This window comes from Arachis hypogaea, chromosome 14 (assembly GCF_003086295.3).
Source record: "Arachis hypogaea cultivar Tifrunner chromosome 14, arahy.Tifrunner.gnm2.J5K5, whole genome shotgun sequence".
NCBI classification, from domain to species: domain Eukaryota; kingdom Viridiplantae; phylum Streptophyta; class Magnoliopsida; order Fabales; family Fabaceae; genus Arachis; species Arachis hypogaea.
Window position 1 is genome coordinate 11114962 of NC_092049.1, and position 19080 is coordinate 11134041.

General features: G+C 35.1%; 4 protein-coding genes across 5 annotated transcripts; 3 read left to right on the forward strand and 1 right to left on the reverse strand.

The window, feature by feature from the left end:
- Positions 1-606: 606 nt before the first annotated feature.
- Positions 607-3735, forward strand: LOC112741480 (uncharacterized). Its single transcript, XM_025790493.3, has 5 exons — positions 607-982; positions 1450-1662; positions 2017-2165; positions 2257-2325; positions 2420-3735. The coding sequence occupies exons 1-5, from the start codon at positions 635-637 to the stop codon at positions 3510-3512; spliced, it is 1872 nt and encodes a 623-aa protein (XP_025646278.1). The 5' UTR covers positions 607-634; the 3' UTR covers positions 3513-3735.
- A 561-nt stretch (positions 3736-4296) lies between these two features.
- On the forward strand, positions 4297-8493 carry LOC112741481 (histidinol dehydrogenase, chloroplastic). The gene is made up of 13 exons (XM_025790494.2): positions 4297-4827; positions 4924-4976; positions 5122-5194; positions 5307-5408; positions 5750-5851; positions 5969-6040; positions 6112-6174; positions 6320-6361; positions 6807-6866; positions 6976-7086; positions 7182-7352; positions 7640-7730; positions 8074-8493. Exons 1-13 carry the CDS (start codon positions 4399-4401, stop codon positions 8349-8351), a joined length of 1647 nt encoding a protein of 548 aa, XP_025646279.2. The 5' UTR covers positions 4297-4398; the 3' UTR covers positions 8352-8493.
- A 993-nt stretch (positions 8494-9486) lies between these two features.
- On the forward strand, positions 9487-12260 carry LOC112741486 (accelerated cell death 11). 2 transcript variants are annotated; one of them, XM_025790498.3, is made up of 4 exons: positions 9487-10308; positions 10403-10575; positions 11662-11807; positions 11941-12260. In XM_025790498.3, the coding sequence occupies exons 1-4, from the start codon at positions 9961-9963 to the stop codon at positions 12045-12047; spliced, it is 774 nt and encodes a 257-aa protein (XP_025646283.1). In that variant the 5' UTR covers positions 9487-9960; the 3' UTR covers positions 12048-12260. The 2 variants fall into 2 exon arrangements, with proteins under 2 accessions (XP_025646283.1, XP_072069858.1); XM_072213757.1 differs by having other exon boundaries at positions 10403-10526; positions 11618-11807.
- A 172-nt stretch (positions 12261-12432) lies between these two features.
- On the reverse strand, positions 12433-13749 carry LOC112741487 (uncharacterized; the record flags this gene model as incomplete). The annotated part of the gene is made up of 1 exon (XM_025790499.3): positions 12433-13749. A coding segment is annotated over one exon (783 nt), but the record flags the coding sequence as incomplete, so codon positions are not given.
- Positions 13750-19080: the final 5331 nt, after the last annotated feature.

Consider the following 19080-nt stretch of genomic DNA (forward strand, 5'->3'; position numbering starts at 1 on the left):
TTTACTAGGGAGATAATTAAATAAAGGCAACTACTCCCATAAAGATGTTAAAAGTATATTCTCATGATGATCCTTGTTTAAAAAGTGTAACTTATTTGTTTAGCAACACTTTGAATAAAGGTAACACTTTTATTTTAAATAAAAATCAAGTCCTACAATCTATCATCCAATGAAATATTTTCACATGATAACATTCATAAAATCTTCATTCATAAAATCTTCATTGGAGTAGCCACCTTAGATAAATATGTGAATGTTGGTGTATTCTTCCAAACCATCTCAAAATTGGAGCGGCAAGTTACTTTATCATAGATGACCAACGGCAGGGTTTCGAAACAAGAAGGCACATGGAGCAGCAACATATTATTTTACAACAATGTAAATGAAAATTAATTCAATCAAAATGTCATCATTATTGTAAATGGGTGGAATAATCACATAAACTATCCAAGTTGCATATTCCATGCTTTCATTCAGAAGACCCAATACCTGATACTACGAATATAACTGGCTACATTGATGATCCATAAAACACCAGTAACTAATGCCTTAACAACAACAATAATAATATAATCGTGGGACTAGACACCAGGGGCACGTGTCATCCACAGGACCATCTCTCTACATCTATAAAATGTTGCATCTTTACAGTACAATTCACCTTTCTTTTTTCCCGGGAAAATCCTTGCTGGGAAAATTATCCCGTTTTTCTTTTCTTTCTTTTCTCAGAATGATGTTTGAAAGAAGCTCTCCTGCGAGGTGCTTTGTGACGCCACCGCAGCCACAGCCGTCGTGGACGACAAGGCATTCTTCTTCTTCTTCTTCGCGTTCTCCGAACATGGCACTGTCAGAGTCAGAGAGTAAAACATCATCACCATCAGTAGCAGCATCTTCTTATCCTCAGAACAAAGATGATCTTTTTCACGTGATTCACAAAGTCCCTGCTGGGGACTCACCTTACGTGAAGGCTAAGCAAGTTCAGGTAAATTGACAGGGTTTTTTTTTTTTTTTTTAAGTTTCATTTCCCGTTTTCTTTCTTTATTGAAATTGGTACTTTTTTTTTTCTTTGGTTTTATTCATTTGAATATCAATGTTTTTTGCTAGAGTCCATTGGTTGCTTGGTGTTGAAGTTTCCATTGTGGGAAAGTTTTTTTTTTTTTTGCCTCTTTTTTCTTATCTGTTTGAATGTGTTTATAATCATTGGTCTTGGTAGAAGAAAAAGAAAAAGAAAAAAAAGGGGGGGGGGGGAGGGAAGATTTAAGAGAGATGTATTAGAGCTAAGGAATACTTGCAATTGGGGACAGAAGAAGGCATTAAAAATGATTACCTAGGGGTCAATAAGTTTGATTGGAAGAATGCTAATGAAGTGTTTGATGATTTGTTTCTATCAGTTAATTTTGTTTCATGGAGTTTCTGAGATAAAAATGAGTTATAATCCTTGATTTGCAGTTGGTGGATAGGGATCCAGCTAGATCAATTTCCATGTTTTGGGCAGCAATCAATGCTGGAGATCGCGTTGAAAGTGCCTTGAAGGACATGGCCTTAGTTATGAAGCAGCTGAATAGGTCTGATGAGGCAATTGAAGCTATTAAATCGTTTCGCCATCTCTGCCTTCCTGAATCCCAAGAATCTCTTGATAACATCCTGGTTGAACTCTACAAGGTAAATCAGAACTCTTCCCCCTTTCTTTTTTGGGTGCTTTTATTATTCATTGGCTGAAGATAATATTCTACTGGATAAAATGTCAATGCAAGCTTTTCTTGGAAGAACCACACATGTCTTATAATGGATATGCTTTTGTTAAATAACTCTTTGGATGCTTCTCTTAACTGATGAATACGCATTTCTTGGAATTACCATATACTTTTCCTTGTTGTTTAGTTCTGTGCATAATTTGGACACAGGCATAAAGCAATATGGCGAATTATTTTCAGACCAATATGTTGTAAGCTAACATTTGTGTTGGATGAATTTCTCTGCATCTTGCATTTAATAGATTTGGTTATGTTGGTACAGAGGTCAGGGAGAGTTGATGAAGAGATTGCCATGCTCCATCACAAGTTGAAGCAAATTGAAGATGGTATCACTTTTGTGGGAAGGTCAACAAAACAGGCAAGATCTCAGGGGAGGAAGATCCAAATAACTGCAGAGCAAGAGATATCAAGGTGCATTTTGTTTTTAAACATGCTGTTTCTTCATTTTGTTTATGTAGTTTATAGAGGCCTTACACCTGACTATGAATCTCTCTTAATGTAGGATACTAGGGAACTTGGCCTGGGCTTACTTGCAGAGAGGTGACTATAAGATCGCCGAAGAACATTATCGGTTAGCTCTTAAAGATGGACTTGAAACTGCCTTTATACTCTTCTTTTTTTTCCTTTGAAGATAAAAGAAATGATTTCCATATTTGTTTCTGCAGAAAAGCACTGTCTTTTGAGGTTGACAGGAACAAGCAATGCAACTTGGCAATCTGTTTGATGCAGATGAACAAGATTACAGAAGCAAAATTTCTGCTTCAGGCAGTGACAACTGCCACAAAAGACAGGAAGATGGATGATTCTTTCGTCAAATCATACGAACGTGCCACACAAATGCTGAGTGAGATGGGGTCTTTGTCGTCATCAGCAAGGAATGTATCACAGTGTTCTCCACAAAATGGTCCTGTTGATGAACCGAAGAAGGCTCCAAATATCGGAAACTTGGGTGGGAGGAATTGGGAAGTGGCTGAATGTAAGACAGAAAATTGGTCTTCAACATCTGAGGTGGAGGCATCTAATGCCAGGAGGAGGTTGTATGAGTCTCCACCAGATCCTGCAAAAAGAGACCAAAAGGTCCCTTACAATAAGCCGAAAAGATGTTCGTGGGGATTCAGTAATAATGGATATCAAAGGGAGACTTGGGGAGATTTCCATTCAGATCATAGATCTTCATTTGGTAGTCCAAATGATTTGTCTGCACCTCCCAATGGAAAGTGGAGAGCAGGGACATTGGATAATCCTCCTGCAGATGGCAGTAACCAGAGATCTAAACCATCAGAATCGCCTCTCGTGGGTTTGAATGGCGATTTGGCAAATGTCACAGGCAAAAGTCAGGATTCTGAAATCTCTTCTGCTGCTGAGAAATCTGTTACAAATGTAAAAACCATAGAGAAGAAGAGCTGGGCCGACATAGCCGAAGAAGAAGAAAATGAAGAGCAAGATGATTTATTCAGTGGAGCATATGCAAATTATGGTGGTAAGGATAGTGGAGAGGTCAATGATGAGAATGCTAACTCAAACATTCTCTGTCAACAACAACCACCTGGGAATGGCATGTTGTCAAGGAATCCAACCGTGAGGCGGTCTTTGTGTTTCAATCCTGAACAAAGACCAGAATCAGCAAGCAAGACTTCAGCTTCGGCTTCAAACTCGGAAAGCCGAAGAATGCCTGCAATTCAAAGTGATTCTTCATTTACAAGGAGAAACAGATTGCAGGTTTTTCAGGACATCACTCTTCAGCCAGAAACCCCATGAGAGGCCATGAATTGAAACCAAAACTTTAAAATTTATTTCCATGGATAGAGGATTGTCAATATTTTGCATTGGTTTTGAGGCATTGTCCTATGATTGATTAGTTTAGCCTATTCTTTCATTTGTAACTAACAACCACCTTTGTATATAGATACTCATATATCCTTGTAACTCTAAAAAGTTACATCAGTTATCTAGAATCTGGAGGGAGTCACAATTTCTGCTACACAGTTGCGTTGAGTTTTGAAACAGTTAATAACTTTTGAATATGCTGAAAGGAACAATTTTTCAAAAAAATTATATATTTCTCTTTCCACATAAATCTGAATACAATAACTGTTTCTAAACATATATACTCTGTTCATTTCAATATTATGCAATTGATAAACTCAACCATCCAAATCCCATTGCCGTAGATGCAAATCTTTGTTCACAGAAGTGAAAATAAAATTCAACTTGATGTTAGTAACTAACTATTGGGATAACCCTTTCCTTTTGTACTCTTCCCTCTCTTCATGTGTCCCTTTGTATCTTATATGTCTCCATTTTTTCTCTTCAGAAAAAAAAATTCAACCTTGAGAAAGATGACAATGTCATTTATGCATACTTCATAGTACATAGGATCTTAGTATTTTCGTTTAAAAAGCAAACCTGTTACTTTACCTGAATTCAGAGATCTGTAACATGTTACCACAATAACATTAGTATTTCATTGACTAATATGTGGTGTCAATATATTAGTCAATTAGACAATTATAAACTAATATGAATTACTAAACTATTCCTTGAAAAATTATTGCATATGTTTACAAATAGAATTATAAACTAAATTATTTCTTCTTTTTTTTCGGGACGATGTTTATTTCTTACAAAAAGTTACAGACACAAAATGACAAAAGAAAATAAATATAAAAAAAAAAAAACAAAATTGCGTGTGATTCTCAGAACCCAGAGTCCACAGCCACATGAAACGAAGGCTCGAACTAACTTTCTCAGCCGCAAACCCAAACCCAAACTCACAGAGAGTGGTGTTCCAGTGATGATGATGATGATGATGAAGATAAACATACACTCTGCGATTTCAGCTTCCACCGACTGGAATTGCTCTTTGATTCGACCACACCGTAACAACACCCTTAGACCATTCAATTTTGCTCCCTCTTCTTCACTCTCTATGAATACTATTTCAAGTAACCGCATAACTTGCTCCTCCAATTCCCATTCCATCAAGACCTATCGCTTGTCGCAGCTCACAAACGATGAGGTTCTCGGACTCAAGACCCGGCCCCGCATCGATTTCTCCTCCATTTTCAGCGTGGTGGGTATTGGGTTTGCCCCACATTTGGTTTTTTGGTCACTCTTTTCAAATGGGGTTTGGCTTTTTGCCCTAAAGTTCCAGTTTTTATTTTTGCAGGTTAACCCCATTGTTCATGATGTTCAGAGAAGAGGGGATGCTGCAGTTAAAGAGTGAGTTTGGTGCTTCTTAAACTTTTTGTTTTACTGATCAGAAAAGGAATTCTTTGTTTTGTTATTTAATTTTGATTTGAAGTTTTAGATTTTTGTGTGTGCATTTTGAAACCTTCTTTTGAGTGTTATGTTTGTGGTTTTGTAGATATACTTCAAGGTTTGACAAAGTTGAATTGGATAAATTGGTTGAAATTGTGCCCGAGCTCCCAGACCCTGTGGTGTGTTGCATTTTTGGGACCTTACTATGATACTCTTGTTGCAAGTTCTATTTTAGTGGACATGTGATGCTTGTTTTGATGCTAACATATCCTTGTTTTTTGTCTTTTGTAGCTTGATCCTCATATTAAGGAAGCTTTTGATGTTGCCTATGGCAATATATATGCGTTTCATGCTGCTCAGAAGTCACCTGAGAGAAGCGTTGAGAACATGAAAGTATGTCAATGCTGATTCTATGCTTCTGACTTACCTTGGGCAAATTCTTACTATGGCTATGTACAATTTGTGGCATAGTTTGGTTTTGTGAAATTACATGTTAAGTAGCTTCATGTACATTTAGGAGTAATAGTAAATAGCGCTAGATAGATCAATTGGATAGAATACTTTTGATGAATCCTTTTCCTTGATTAGTGTCTTGCATTCATTCTTTTAAGCGATATCGATTTTGTAGACGTACTTCATATCTTTCCATTATCATGCTTCCATGCTTGCCCCTTCTTGACTTTGTTTTGCCGCTTATTATTCGTGAGAGTCTTGAGTTTTGTTAAATATCTCAGGGAGTCCAATGCAAGAGAGTTGCAAGAAGTATTAATTCCGTGGGTCTTTATGTTCCAGGGGGAACCGCTGTGTTACCTTCAACAGCTTTGATGCTTGCAGTTGTAAGTTGAACTGATATTTTACTAGCTCCTACAATTCTTTGGTTTCCTATAGTTTTCATTTGAACATTAATGTTTATGTTCCTAAATTTAGCTTAGAGTCATTATTCTATATTACAGCCTGCACAAATTGCCGGATGTAAAACTATTGTTCTTGCAACACCTCCAACTCAGGATGGCAACATATGCAAGGTATTTTTTTTATGTTGTACGAAAAGTATAATCATTACGTTTTTCTTCTTCTAACCAACCCTTTTGTGCAGGAAGTGCTGTATTGTGCAAAGAAGGCCGGGGTGACTCACATTCTCAAAGCTGGAGGTGCTCAGGTTTGAAACATGATAATCAAAAGTTTTTCTGCCTACATAATTTGAATATATCATCCTCGTATTTATCTTTTTTGTTTATGTATCTACGTTGCATTTATTATCATGAATTAAACTAATGCTACTATTGCATTGGTTTCCATTATAGGCCATCTCTGCAATGGCTTGGGGAACAGAAACTTGTCCTAAGGTGTCTAACTTCTCATCAGAACTCTTCTCCTCCTATTTCACCGTTTAGTTAGTTTTTGTGTTTATCGGTATATCCAATTCTAACAAAATTACTAATTCATGATAGATATGGTGAAACTCATCCCCTAATCAGTCTAAATGCTTGAACTTCACATCCCTGTTGTATTAGTTGAATGTCTTGGTTTGTCTTATTTTGTCTTATTTTGTGGCAATGAATACATGGTGACCATAACTCTTGATGATATGTCAGAAGTAATTTATTCATATTTAAGCAGCAAAGCAGATACTAAATAGACATCGTAATCTGGTGATATAACAGTACTTAAATGTACCCATTTTCTTGAAAAAAAAAAAAGAAAGAGAAAAAAAAAAAGGAATCTAAGTACTTTGGAGTTGATATTTTTTTCCATCAATCTTTGACTCTACTTGTGGTGATACTCTTGTAGGTTGAAAAGATCTTTGGCCCTGGAAACCAATATGTTACAGCTGCAAAAATGATACTTCAAGTAAGCAATTAAAAAAAAAAAATCTCTGAATCTGCATCTGCTATTGTGTTTCATACTTTCAATCACAGAGCTTTTTTCTTCTCTCGTTTAATTTCAAAATCTTCTGCAGAACAGTGAGGCCATGGTTTCAATTGACATGCCAGCTGGTCCATCTGAAGTTTTGGTCATTGCAGATAAGCATGCAATTCCTTCTCATGTTGCTGCTGATTTGCTTTCCCAGGTTCAATGACTTTTTTAATATGCTCTTATTTCCAGATCTCTTGTGGTTTCTTTCTACATGACTCATTTCCTATGCACATAATTTATAATTTCCAGGCTGAGCATGGACCGGATAGTCAGGTTGTTCTTGTGACAGCTGGAGATGGTGTGGATCTGAACTCAATACAAGAGGAACTCAGCAAGCAGTGCAACAGTCTTCCTAGAGGAGAGTTTGCCTCGAAAGCTCTTGGCCACAGTTTTATCGTGCATGCACGTGACATGCTTGAGGTAAGTTTTTCTTTCTGTATAAGGATGATAATAACTGAACATAAGATAAAGAGAAAAACATTTTCTCTGGAATCAGTAAAAGTGATCACTAATTAGGTTTCCTTTTTGTATTTCCATACATGCACAGCAAATAGTGTTATGCCTAACCTAATCAAATACCCCATCCAAGTTTGGCCTTAAATTAGTTGGGGTAGATGAAGTTTGGCCTTAAATTACTGCTGTATTTATATCTGAATTCATCGATATCAAGCATTAAACAAAATTAAGTTTGTTTTTGCGTCTTTCAGGCTATCACCTTCTCAAACTTATATGCACCAGAGCATCTAATTATCAATGTGAAGGATGCTGACAAGTGGGAGAGTTTTATTGAGAATGCAGGTATCAGTCTTAAGTTCTCCTTTCTTGCTCTATTTATTTTATGTAAGGCGTGGAGGATTATTGGTTGGCCTTTGTGGCGGCTAGTCACGGATCTCTCACATCCCTTATTTTTGGAAGTATAGAAATTGCCTTAAAAATCGTCCTCAGGACATGTTTTTTGTGTCTCTATATTTTGGAATTACATAGATTATCTTAAAAGTTATCTTGAGGCAGGGATAATTTTTAGTTTTTGTTTCTTTCCCCTTCTCTAAACATTTTAGATCTTGATGAACCTTATTTTCACATCCCAGATCACAATTCAGGAATTATAGGTGTAAATAATGACTCTGATTTGCCTCTGCAGGTTCTGTGTTTTTGGGGCCGTGGACGCCTGAGAGTGTTGGTGATTATGCAAGCGGGACAAACCATGTCCTTCCAACTTATGGATATGCCCGGATGTATGGTGGCGTGTCACTGGACTCTTTCCTTAAATACATAACAGTGCAGTCTCTCACAGAGGAAGGTCTTAGAAGACTTGGACCATATGTGGCAACCATGGCTGAAGTTGAAGGTCTTGAAGCTCACAAGAGGGCTGTTACCCTAAGACTTCAGGACATAGAGGCCAGGAACGTTTCAAGATGAGATATGATTCATCTATTCTTAATTTGTTCCATTTCCGGAGCCATTTACTTGATGAGATTTACCTATACTTGTGTATCATTAACACATTAATAGCTGACAGTTGCAATCTCAAGTTTATATAACCCCTGAAGTTTTGTTATAATAGGAAATTTCTATGGCCCTGTTTTTAATTTTATTGAAATTGTTTTCTAACTAAAAATAAATAAAAAAATTACTTCTCTTATATTTAAGTTTTTAATTTTGATGCAATGTTAGTATAAAATTATTTTACACGTGCATCCAATCAAATAGCGTTACATTAACAAAAATAATTATCTTTTATATTGATTGTTTAAATAGTCATCCAAAAAAATAGTTGTGATTGTACTGATTTTGTAAAACGTTTCATACTGTCCGTACATTAAAATTAAATTCTCTATTTAATGCCAAAAGACTTTCTATCCAAATGTACTTATTGTGATTTAATTGTAAGTATAATATAAATGTAAAATTTTAGTAATAGGGACAAAGATAATATACGAAAATAATAAAAAAAAATAACATGTATATTTAGATATTCAAAATTTAAAACATATTAGTCATATTTTTAATAATTTAATTAACACATAAAAAATTATATTAATTTAAAAGTAGTTTTTCATTTCAATATTTTAAAAACATTGCATAATTTGTTTATCATTAATATTTAGTGTCTTGTTAGGCATTCCCTATCCATTAAATATATATTATATCAATTAAATTTCAAGAAAAATTATTAAATACTAGCTGATAGTCTTATTTATATTTTGAATAATCAGCTAATTAAATTATTATTATTATTTATTTCCATAACCTTAATAGATTAAATTTATATAAAATAATAACTTTTTTCTATTGGGTTGATATTTAATAACATAAATTTTTTTACACATAAATAAAAAATATTATTTACACACTAAAAATTTGTTACCGCAGTCACAACTCATTTTCAATAAATAAGTATTTTAATATATATTCTATAGACATGACTGATTTTTTATATATTACGTAATATACTTGAAATAAAATTTGTATGAGAGCAAACACATTATTAAAATGAGAGCAATATATATACAGATATATACTTCCTACTTTTTTCTCTCAAATTCAATGGGGCAATTGCCCCCATACATTCATATGTGGATCCTGGTATAGTATTATTATAAACTACTATAGTCGAACAATAATTTATGTTGTTGAATGTTACTATTAGATTGACCTGAATAACTACATTAATTGTCGTTGTGGATGCTCATTGCAAAATTTTTTTCACTCTTCTTTGAAAATCACTCTTCACCATAGACCATAGTATTGATCTTCAAATATTTGAGTATTTGACCCATTCCCATGACCTGGTTACATAACATGGCCAAAATGGCATCTAGATAGACATTGACTCATTGACTCATTGCAAATTAGAAACGGGACCTTCCAAGTCTCGAGTCTCGACAACTTTACACACCTGTCCCTAAGTCTTGATTGGTGGCTGAATAATATTCTTCATTTCTATTCATACATGCTACCACTCTTCAAACTTGTGTCTATGTTTCATGAGAAGGGTAGATAACAATACACCATAGTAGAGTGAGACATGGCAGAGGTTGGTGAAAGAAAGAAACTGTCACATGGCCTCCTCTCGTGCTTCTTCTGTGGACATGGAATTACAAAAGAAGAACCGGTGCAATCAGCAGTATCTGACGAGGACGGAATCACAACAAGATCAAGCAGGACTTCGACGGCGGCAGCCGTGGATCACAACCTTCTTGGAAAGATCGCAGATGCATTTAAGGAGCTTGCAGAGGTTGTGGCAGCCGCCTCCAATAATGCAGAGGAGGCGGTGGAGGTTGCTGCTTTCTCCCGGGCATGTTCTTTCGTGGCTCCTCTTTTCGGTTTGGTTGGCTTCCATTTCAAGTTCATTGAGATGGATTATGTTACCAAGGTATTATTATTGTCATTACTTATTACTAATAAGTCTAGTTTTCATGCATATAGTGTAATAATGGAAAACCATATATGTGTACAACTTGAATTAGGTGAATGATCTAATGGAGGCATCCAAGTCATTCAAGACATTGGAATCAATGGTTGATGAGGATGTGAAAACCAATACGGTGAGAAAACAAGGTAGCCACTCGAGGAATCTATTGAAAATAAAACGTGGCCTTGACTTTCTCAGACTACTCTTCCACCAAATTCTACTTACAGAGTACGTACATACATACATACATACTCCTTTGCAATGATGATAGTGGAGATATTATTTTCTTTTATAAAAAATGATGATGATGGGTTGTGGAAATTGGTTTCCACTTTCCATGAACAAGATTGTAGATCCGTGATAGCGAGTATAATTGGTTTCCACTTTCCACTCTTTCTTGCTTTTACACTTCCTCATGGGGATAGAGTAGCATTATTATTCAGATCTTGGAACCTTTTGAAGCTATTGGTAGGTGGTAGCAATATTGCCGTGTTTGTCTTTTATATATATATTATATTATCTAATCTAGATGTAAGGGTATAGGGACAAGCTCCCACTATAATTTGAAATTTTGTTAAGTATTTTATTCAACTTTTAAAATTTAATATTTAATTTGGGAATTTTATATTAAAGGTGTTATAATGATCAATTTTTAAATTTAAATAAGATTAGTATTTTTTTTAAAAAAATTGACTTAAAAAAATATTATTTATCCATTGATGTTTTTTCTTTTAAAGTTAGTTTTAATTTTTCCTGTAATAATATATTAATTGAAAGAACTTTTTAAACTATAAATATCATCAAGACTTAATTGTATGGGATGTGAATTTTTAAATAATCATTTAGTGATATATGTAGAAAAAAAATATTTTAATTGTATTGTTAAGAAAAAAATATTTAATTTTTTTAAAATATGAAACTTAAAAAAATAAAATTTTAAATTATATATTATTATTTAAATTAGTATTTTAGTTTTTAATTTGATAATTAGACATTTTAAATAATAATAATAATAATTATTATACTACATGTGCATAAAAAATAACCATTCTTAAGAATATATATCCAAATATAAAATAAACATTAAAAATAAATTAAATAACGCATACATTTATACACAAATATATAATAAATAATTTGATAACTAATTTTTTATGTAAAGATAAAAAATATTATCATGTTTTATATATTCTGTCCCACTATCAAAACTTTTTGGATCTATCACTGCTGTATGTATATATATAATTTTAATATATTCTTATTTTTATAGGTTGTGATATTAAATATGAATTGAGAAAATTTGTGTTTTGGCAGAGGAAATTCTGTAAGAGATGCGGTTTCGAAGGCTTACACAGAGATATTTCATTTGCATCATGGTTGGGCTCTCAGAAAGGCTGTTTCTTCAAGATTGCATCACATCCCAACAAAGCAGCAATTGTTTAGGAAACTCAATCAGGATGGTAAGTATGGCATCAAGTTAACTTTTTACATGTTTTATTTATGTTTATATTTCCCTTTCTCCAGACCCAAATAATAATAATAATTTAAGAAATAGATATTCTCCATTTTCTTAATGTCTTTTGCATGCTGCAGAATCTTCAGGAAGAGTGCTAATGCAAGCTTATGTGACGGCTTCCCCTGCACTACTCCAATACATCGACAACATCTTTCTTTCAAGAGAATTGGGTATAGATTGGTGACCAAACTTACTGTATTCTGTTACTGTTTAAACTTTAAACAGAATGTGAATGTAATGCTTGCCTTAGAGTGCTCATTGATGCTTTGTAAGATGATAATTACATGCATAATTCCTTTGAATAATTCCTCTAAATGTAGTTTTGGATTCCTATTTACTGGGAAATTTTCTACAGAAAATGACTAGTGGCAAACTATTCTTGCTGTACTTTACACAACATCATTGTTGGTGCATAACTGCATAATGTGTATATCTCCCAAATTCTCACCCAACCGAATTATGAGAAAACAGAACAAAGTGTGGAAGCAAAAGAATAACTGCAACATCAACTTATCAAAGAATAAGGAAACAACTAACTTGAAACTGAATAATTAGCAGGAGAAAGAATATAAGGAAGGGGAATATTTCATTTCAGTTTCGTAGCTTTACATTTTGCAGAATACAACAGCATCCTAGAACAATGTGCAAAAAAGATATCCAGGGAAATGGATTCTAGATTTTCCCTATCATTATCGTTATTCTATACATGTAAGAAATGAAAATTTTATTTAAAAAGAGAAAATATTGGTTTGTCTTTGCCCCCCAAATTTTGTTTATCCTTGTATGAGCTTGGTATAGATACTATTATGAATCAAATTATCAGGATACACAAGAGATTAATAACAGAGAAGAGATACCTCTCATCACTGAATTCCCCCGATGCAGGAAAACTTGATTTCATAAATCAACATGATGTAGCTACGATTTCTTGAACATGTAGCTACTGCACTTGAAGCAGTACATCTGATTGGAACCAAGGTAGTTCACTTTCCATAATCATTTGGATTCTTTATGCCAGCAACACAACTATGGATTTAGCAGTGTTATAGCCCTGTGGACTCTTGGCCTGATATGGACATAAAACAACTACTTTGTCTATTGTGTCATCTTAAAGGGCTGACAACCCATCCTGTAATCGGGTTCTGCCTGCGAAATCTCAACTTGTTATGCCCGCCGCTTTGCAACCGTTCAAGCACCGCATATGTGATTGAATCCGGTGTCAATCCTTGCTGCTTAAGTTTTGCATAAAGGTCCACTGCCTCAGCAGTTCTCCCGCACCTTTCAAGACAATCGAGTAAAATATTATACGTGACCAAGTTAGGATAGCATCCCACTGCAAGCATCTCATCAAACAATTTACACGCCATGTCAACTTTATCCGTCTTGCCAAAACATTCAATCAGTGTACTATAAGTTACAACATCTGGATTCAATCCTTTCTCTTGCATTTCTCTAAACCTCATGTGAGCTTCATCAACATCCCCATTCTTTCCAAGGCAATTGATCAGAGAGTTATAGGTAACAACATCGGGCTTACAATTGCTACTCTCTAGTTCTTCAAACAATTTTACGGCAATGTCAACTTCCCCAGATCTACCAAAGCTGGAGATCAGAATATTGTATGTAAATAGGTTTCGGCGGGAAGGGTTAGGGATGCGGTTGTTGTAGTGGGAGAGGAGGATTTGGGTGGCTTTGCAGATGAGGTAGCGGCGGGGGAGTAGGTAGCCTCGGGGGTCGGAGGGGAGAGGCCGCGGAGGGGTCACTTCGGCGACGAGAGAGCGACCGGTTGGGGAGGTGGAGGTGATCTTGGCGGTGTACTTTGTGGCAAAGTGGCAGCGCGTGGGGAGGAGTGGGTGGTGGCAGCGGAGTGGGGTTCGGTTAGAATTTAGAAGAGAAGTTCAAAAGTGAAGCTCAATTAAGACCATTATTTCCGTTGAACAATTAAGAGTTAAGACCCTTTTATTTAAAAAATATTTTTTAAGCACAATACAATATGAGAATAAGAAAATTAACTCTTTCCTTTGTTTAAATAAGGGGTTATTAACGAAATTCATCCCTAAAATATCACTCATCTTTTAAATTGGTTTTTAAAAGATTAAATTAGTCATATTAATTTTTGAAAGATAACTTCGTCTATACTACACCTGCAGTACATAACTGATTTTAAACCAGGATAAAGGAGGAGGGTTGTGTTAGGCCTTCGACAGCTAATATAAAAACTTAGGTGAATCTTTCATGACATGAATCAAAGACATTATTGCGTTAAAGCTAGGTCATTGCCCAAAAGTAACACGCCTTATGGTTCGCATACAGTATCAAATGAGTAAGAGCCACTACATCGATACCCGAGTGTAGTATTAAATGAGCAAGCGTTCCCGCATTTTCGTGAACGGACAAGGGTAAATAAACTAGTTTATAAAAAAAAAGGTAAAGATAAAAGTTGGGGTGACAGAAGGTTGAGATTTGGGACATGGAACAAAGACACTCTAACAGAACAATCTATAGAGGTGGTGAATACCATGACAAGGAGGAAGATTAACATCATGTACCTACAAGAAACAAATGGGTCGGCGCAAAGGCTAGAGAGTTGGATACGTCCATATTCAAACTTTGATATACAGGAAATGTGAAGAATAGAAATTGAGTACGTATTATCGTGGATAAGCAGTGGAAGAAAGACGTAGTGGATGTCAAGAAGGTGGGTGATCGGATCATCTCTATCAAACTTGTAGTGGGAGGAGGTACTTTTCATGTGATTAGTGCCTATCCACTGCAAGTGAGTTCGGACGAGTAACATAAGATAAAGTTTTGGGAGGATCTAAAGAGTTTGGTTCAAGACATACTTTCAAGAGATAAGATTTTCTTAAGAGGACATTTAAATGGCCATGTTGGAAGAGAAAAGTGATTGGGTATGGAAGTATTCACGGAGGCCATAGTTTCGGGGTGGTCAATACCGAAAGTAAAATTATTTTGGACTTTTTCTCAACCTTTGACCTTTTTATCACAAATACATATTTTAAAAAGAGGGACGAATATCTTATAACCTATAGAATGACATGATAAGCTCTCAAATCGACTTTTTCTTGTTGAAGAGAGTCGACCGAAAATTTTGCATTAATTGTAAATTTATTCCGGGAGAGAGTTTAACAATACAACATAGGATACTCGTCATAAATTTTCGCGTTGAGTAAAAGTTGAGAAAAAGACATCATACAAGGACCCAAGGACGAGTGGTAGCAGATGAAAGGTGAAGAATAAAGAAGCTTACTAAGACCGATAGGAGAAGAGGCAAAGTGAAAAGGGGATTGAAGCATAGAGGAGATGTGGAGGGAGATGACAAAAATTATTAGAAGATTAGCAAAAGAAAGTTTTGGTAAATCTATAGAGATAGGACCAAGAGACAAGAAGTCTTAGCGGTGAAATGCGAGTGTACAAGAAAAGATAAAGGCAAAAATGGAGTGCTTTAAAGAGTGGTCTTTGTGCAACAATGCAGATAATTGAAAAAAATATAAGATGGCTAAGAAAGAGACAAAAGTAACTATTAGTGAAGTAAGAACAAGAGCATATGAAGGTCTCTACCAGTCTTTAGGCACGAAAGAAGGAGAAAAATATTATAGAATCATAAAGAGGCGTGAAAGAAGAACGAGAGACTTGGAACAGATTAAGCGCATAAAGAATAAAGACAGAAGGGTTTTAGCTCAAGATGAGAGGATTAATGAAAGGTGGAAGAGTTACTTCTATGAGTTATTTAATGAAGCACTGAAGACTCTTCCGAGTCTTGGTTGGTTATGTAGAAGGGAAGAAGATAAAAACTTTGACTACTATCGAAGGATTCGAGGCTTCGAGGTAAAAGAGGTTCTAAAGCAGATGCAAAATGACAAGACAATAGGACCCGATAATTGTAAGACCCAAAATTTTTAGAAAATCTTATTACGAGTTAATTTCAGGTTTATTTATTTATTAAGGAATTTATTTTTAGAAATTATTTTATAAAAATAATTAAATTTCAATTTTAATAATTAAAATAGAAATATTATTTAATTTTATAATTATCAAATTATTTTCTATAATTAAACTATAAAATTTAGTAGTTATAAATAATAAGAATTTTATAGATTTGATTTAAGTAATTCAGATTTTGGAATTTAATATTTTAAGTTTTATTAATAAAAATTAATTAATTATATTATTGTATATTTTAAATTAGAATACTTGATTAAAAGCCAATTAGTAAATAAGTAATAGTATTCTTAAAAGTAATTTTTAGAATTTATTTAGGTTTCAAATAAATATTTTATCTCCAAATCAAAAACCTTAACCCTAATTCCTAATTTGATTTTATCCTAAATTTCCAAATCATTTTAAACAAACAAATCCTAACCCCCTTAATCTAACCCTAACACTACCTTCACCTTTCCCTTTCAGCAGCAAAAGGCACACACTCTGAAACAGAAAGAAAGGAGAAATGGAAATAAGGAAAGGGATGAGAGCAGTGGGGATCCGAGAGAGAGAAAGAGAGCATCGGGGGAGGAGTTGTCCGCGTCGCCATTACGCGTCACCGCCGCCGAGCTTCGTCGCCGTCGCCACTGGAGCCGCCGTCGAAGCAGAGCCGTGGAGAGAGAGAGGGAGAGAGTCTGCGGGAAGAGGGAGGTCGTTCGTGTCCCACCACCGCTGTTGGAAGGAAGGCACCCTCGCCGATCTGCCCGCTGGCGTTTATGCATGCTGCTACTGCCATTTGAGTCGCGAACAGAGGACGCGCGTGAAGGAGTCACCACGGAGCTGCCGTCACTGCCGCGTTGCTGTGGTCGCCGTCATTATGCCCACGTTGCTGCGTCACCGGAGCTCCACGCCACCGCTGCCGCCGCTGGAAATCGACTCTGAAGCCTATGTTTGCTTGGTAAGCTCTAACCTTGCCTCAGATCTTCTTTGTCCGTTAAGTTGGTTATTACCGTGAGAGCTACCCGGAAACCCTATTGTTGCTATTTTATTATTTCATTGTAAGCTATCTCTATTTTCAATTCCATTGAATTCATTTCTATTTCCGATTCTATTGAATTTGAACTCTCTATTTTGTTGCAACCTTGGTTACTGCTGTGAGGATTACTAATATCGCTGTTACTGGAGTATCATTGGAATCAACGTCGCTATTAGCCCGGTTAATGCTGCCGCTAGGATGTATGCCCTGGTCTCTAGTTTGTGTTCTTCTGAGTACCAGAGCTGCTGCTTCATTCCCATATTTCAGTTGGTAAGATTGGTTTTGTTCTAAAACCAATATTCTGATTATTGCTCCTTTGATGATCTGTTCTATTTTGCCCTTGCATTTGCTTAAGCTTCTATTAAATTTCCTTCGAAAGTTGCTGTTGCTGCCACTAGAGTTGTGGGTGATGCCGCTGCCGTTCCGGTTGTGTTGGAATGACTATTGCTGCCACGAATTGGGGATAAAGGAAATTGTTACGTTAAATAATACGATTGCGACATCGAGGTAGGAGCGCTTTCCTTAAACTCATTTTAATTTCTGAGAATTGTTATAAATCGATATTAATGTGAAATGTATATCTTTGTGATTCCGTAAGTTTTATGGAAAGGTTTGAATTGTTTTGATCGATTGTAATTATTTGTGTGGTTGATTGATTGATTGTTTAAGAAGATTGAATAATTTGGGTTATGGATTGATTTTTGATAAATTGGTGGTTGCCGAATTGATTTTCTTGAGAATTGTAAATGTTTTGATAATGGAAATGAGTTTTGAGTTATTGAAAAGGATTTGATACATTGGATTTGGGTTGTTAATTTATCAAAAATGATTTTTAGAAAATTGAACATGGTTTGAGATATTGAAATTGGTTTGGTATTAGAGATGATATAAAGGAGTTTGAGGGATGGCTAGATGGGATCCGAAAAGGGTGGCAGAGTCCGAGTTTTACAAGAGATGCTGCCGAAATTTTATAAAAATTAGAGATTTTGTTTAGATGATTATTTAAAAAGATTTGGATTCAAAGGTTATATGGTTTGATTTTGAGTTATTAAGAAAATGAGTATGTTTTAAGTTTGATTCATTTAGAAAAAAAAATTATGTTTTGAATTGGAACTATTGATAAACAGAATGGGAGGTGTGATAATGAAGGATAATGATTGAGTATGATTGATGTATGATAATGAATGAGATGCGATTGAGAATGATGTGGATATTGATGAATTATAATTGAATTATTTATATGGCTTATGAATTTGAATTATCTGAGATACGAGTTTTTCTGGGTAAAGTACTGTGGCTTGCCACCACGTGTTCCAAGTTGAGATTCGATACTCTATTGATCCTACGACGTAAGGGTGACTGGGCACTTATAAATTCCCGGGAATGGTACCCCCATTGAGCGATTTGATATATATATGAGAAAAAGCTATGCATAGACTCATAGGGATGTGTGTCGGGGGACAGTCCAAGGGTTTAGCAAACCGGACTTGTCGGGTTGGCTTGATAACCGATAGATGAGACTCATTAGCCATAGGGCAGGCATGCATCATTTGCATTTGTATGCTTTGTTTGTGTTTGAACTTAATTTAGTTTGCCTAATTGTTAAACTGTTATTAACTGATATCTGATCTATTTGCTGTAACTGCTATCTATATCTGTGCTTTCCTTGCTTGTTTTGCCTTGTTTGTTCTGATGTGGTACTTTCGAGATTATTGGTGATGAGATGATGATTGTGTTAATTGATCATGTGATAGGTTGAAAGTTGTGATTGGTTTCTGATTGAGTTATTAGTAAAGTATGAAAAATTAAGCTGGTTCAGCATAGACTTAATGAACCTATGCTTATAGGGAGGATAATTTTCAGCATAAAAATGTTGAAAAATAAATGGTTTTTGCTGAAAAATTTGTTTTCGAATTAATCCAGTAGCAAATTCCAACCTACACAACTTTTGATTCTGATGGGTTTTTGGGTTGAAACTTAAAAGAGTTGAAAGATTGGCATGTAAATAATATTGTATCCAAATTTTGGGGTAATCCCATTTTTATATAATTAAATACGCAATTTACAAAATAGAAGGTTCACTGTTTTATTGACATGCGATTCTGAAACTCGTTTGGTAATTCCTGTGACTTGTTTGAGTTACTGATATTGATCCTAAACTCCAAATTGAGTGCAATCAGTTTTGATAGAACCCTCAAGATGTATATTTTGTTTCCTCAAAAGTTCAGAATTTTAGAAGTTA

Coding starts and splice junctions, on each gene's coding strand:
- LOC112741486 (XM_025790498.3), top strand. CDS start 9,961: ATGGCAGAGGTTGGTGAAAGAAAGAAACTGTCACATGGCCTCCTCTCG. Junction 10,309..10,402: donor AGATGGATTATGTTACCAAG/GTATTATTATTG, acceptor AACTTGAATTAG/GTGAATGATCTAATGGAGGC. Junction 11,808..11,940: donor TAGGAAACTCAATCAGGATG/GTAAGTATGGCA, acceptor TGCATGCTGCAG/AATCTTCAGGAAGAGTGCTA.
- LOC112741480 (XM_025790493.3), top strand. CDS start 635: ATGTTGCATCTTTACAGTACAATTCACCTTTCTTTTTTCCCGGGAAAA. Junction 983..1,449: donor TGAAGGCTAAGCAAGTTCAG/GTAAATTGACAG, acceptor CTTGATTTGCAG/TTGGTGGATAGGGATCCAGC. Junction 2,166..2,256: donor GCAGAGCAAGAGATATCAAG/GTGCATTTTGTT, acceptor CTCTTAATGTAG/GATACTAGGGAACTTGGCCT.
- LOC112741481 (XM_025790494.2), top strand. CDS start 4,399: ATGACAAAAGAAAATAAATATAAAAAAAAAAAAACAAAATTGCGTGTG. Junction 7,353..7,639: donor ATGCACGTGACATGCTTGAG/GTAAGTTTTTCT, acceptor TGCGTCTTTCAG/GCTATCACCTTCTCAAACTT. Junction 7,731..8,073: donor GAGTTTTATTGAGAATGCAG/GTATCAGTCTTA, acceptor TTGCCTCTGCAG/GTTCTGTGTTTTTGGGGCCG.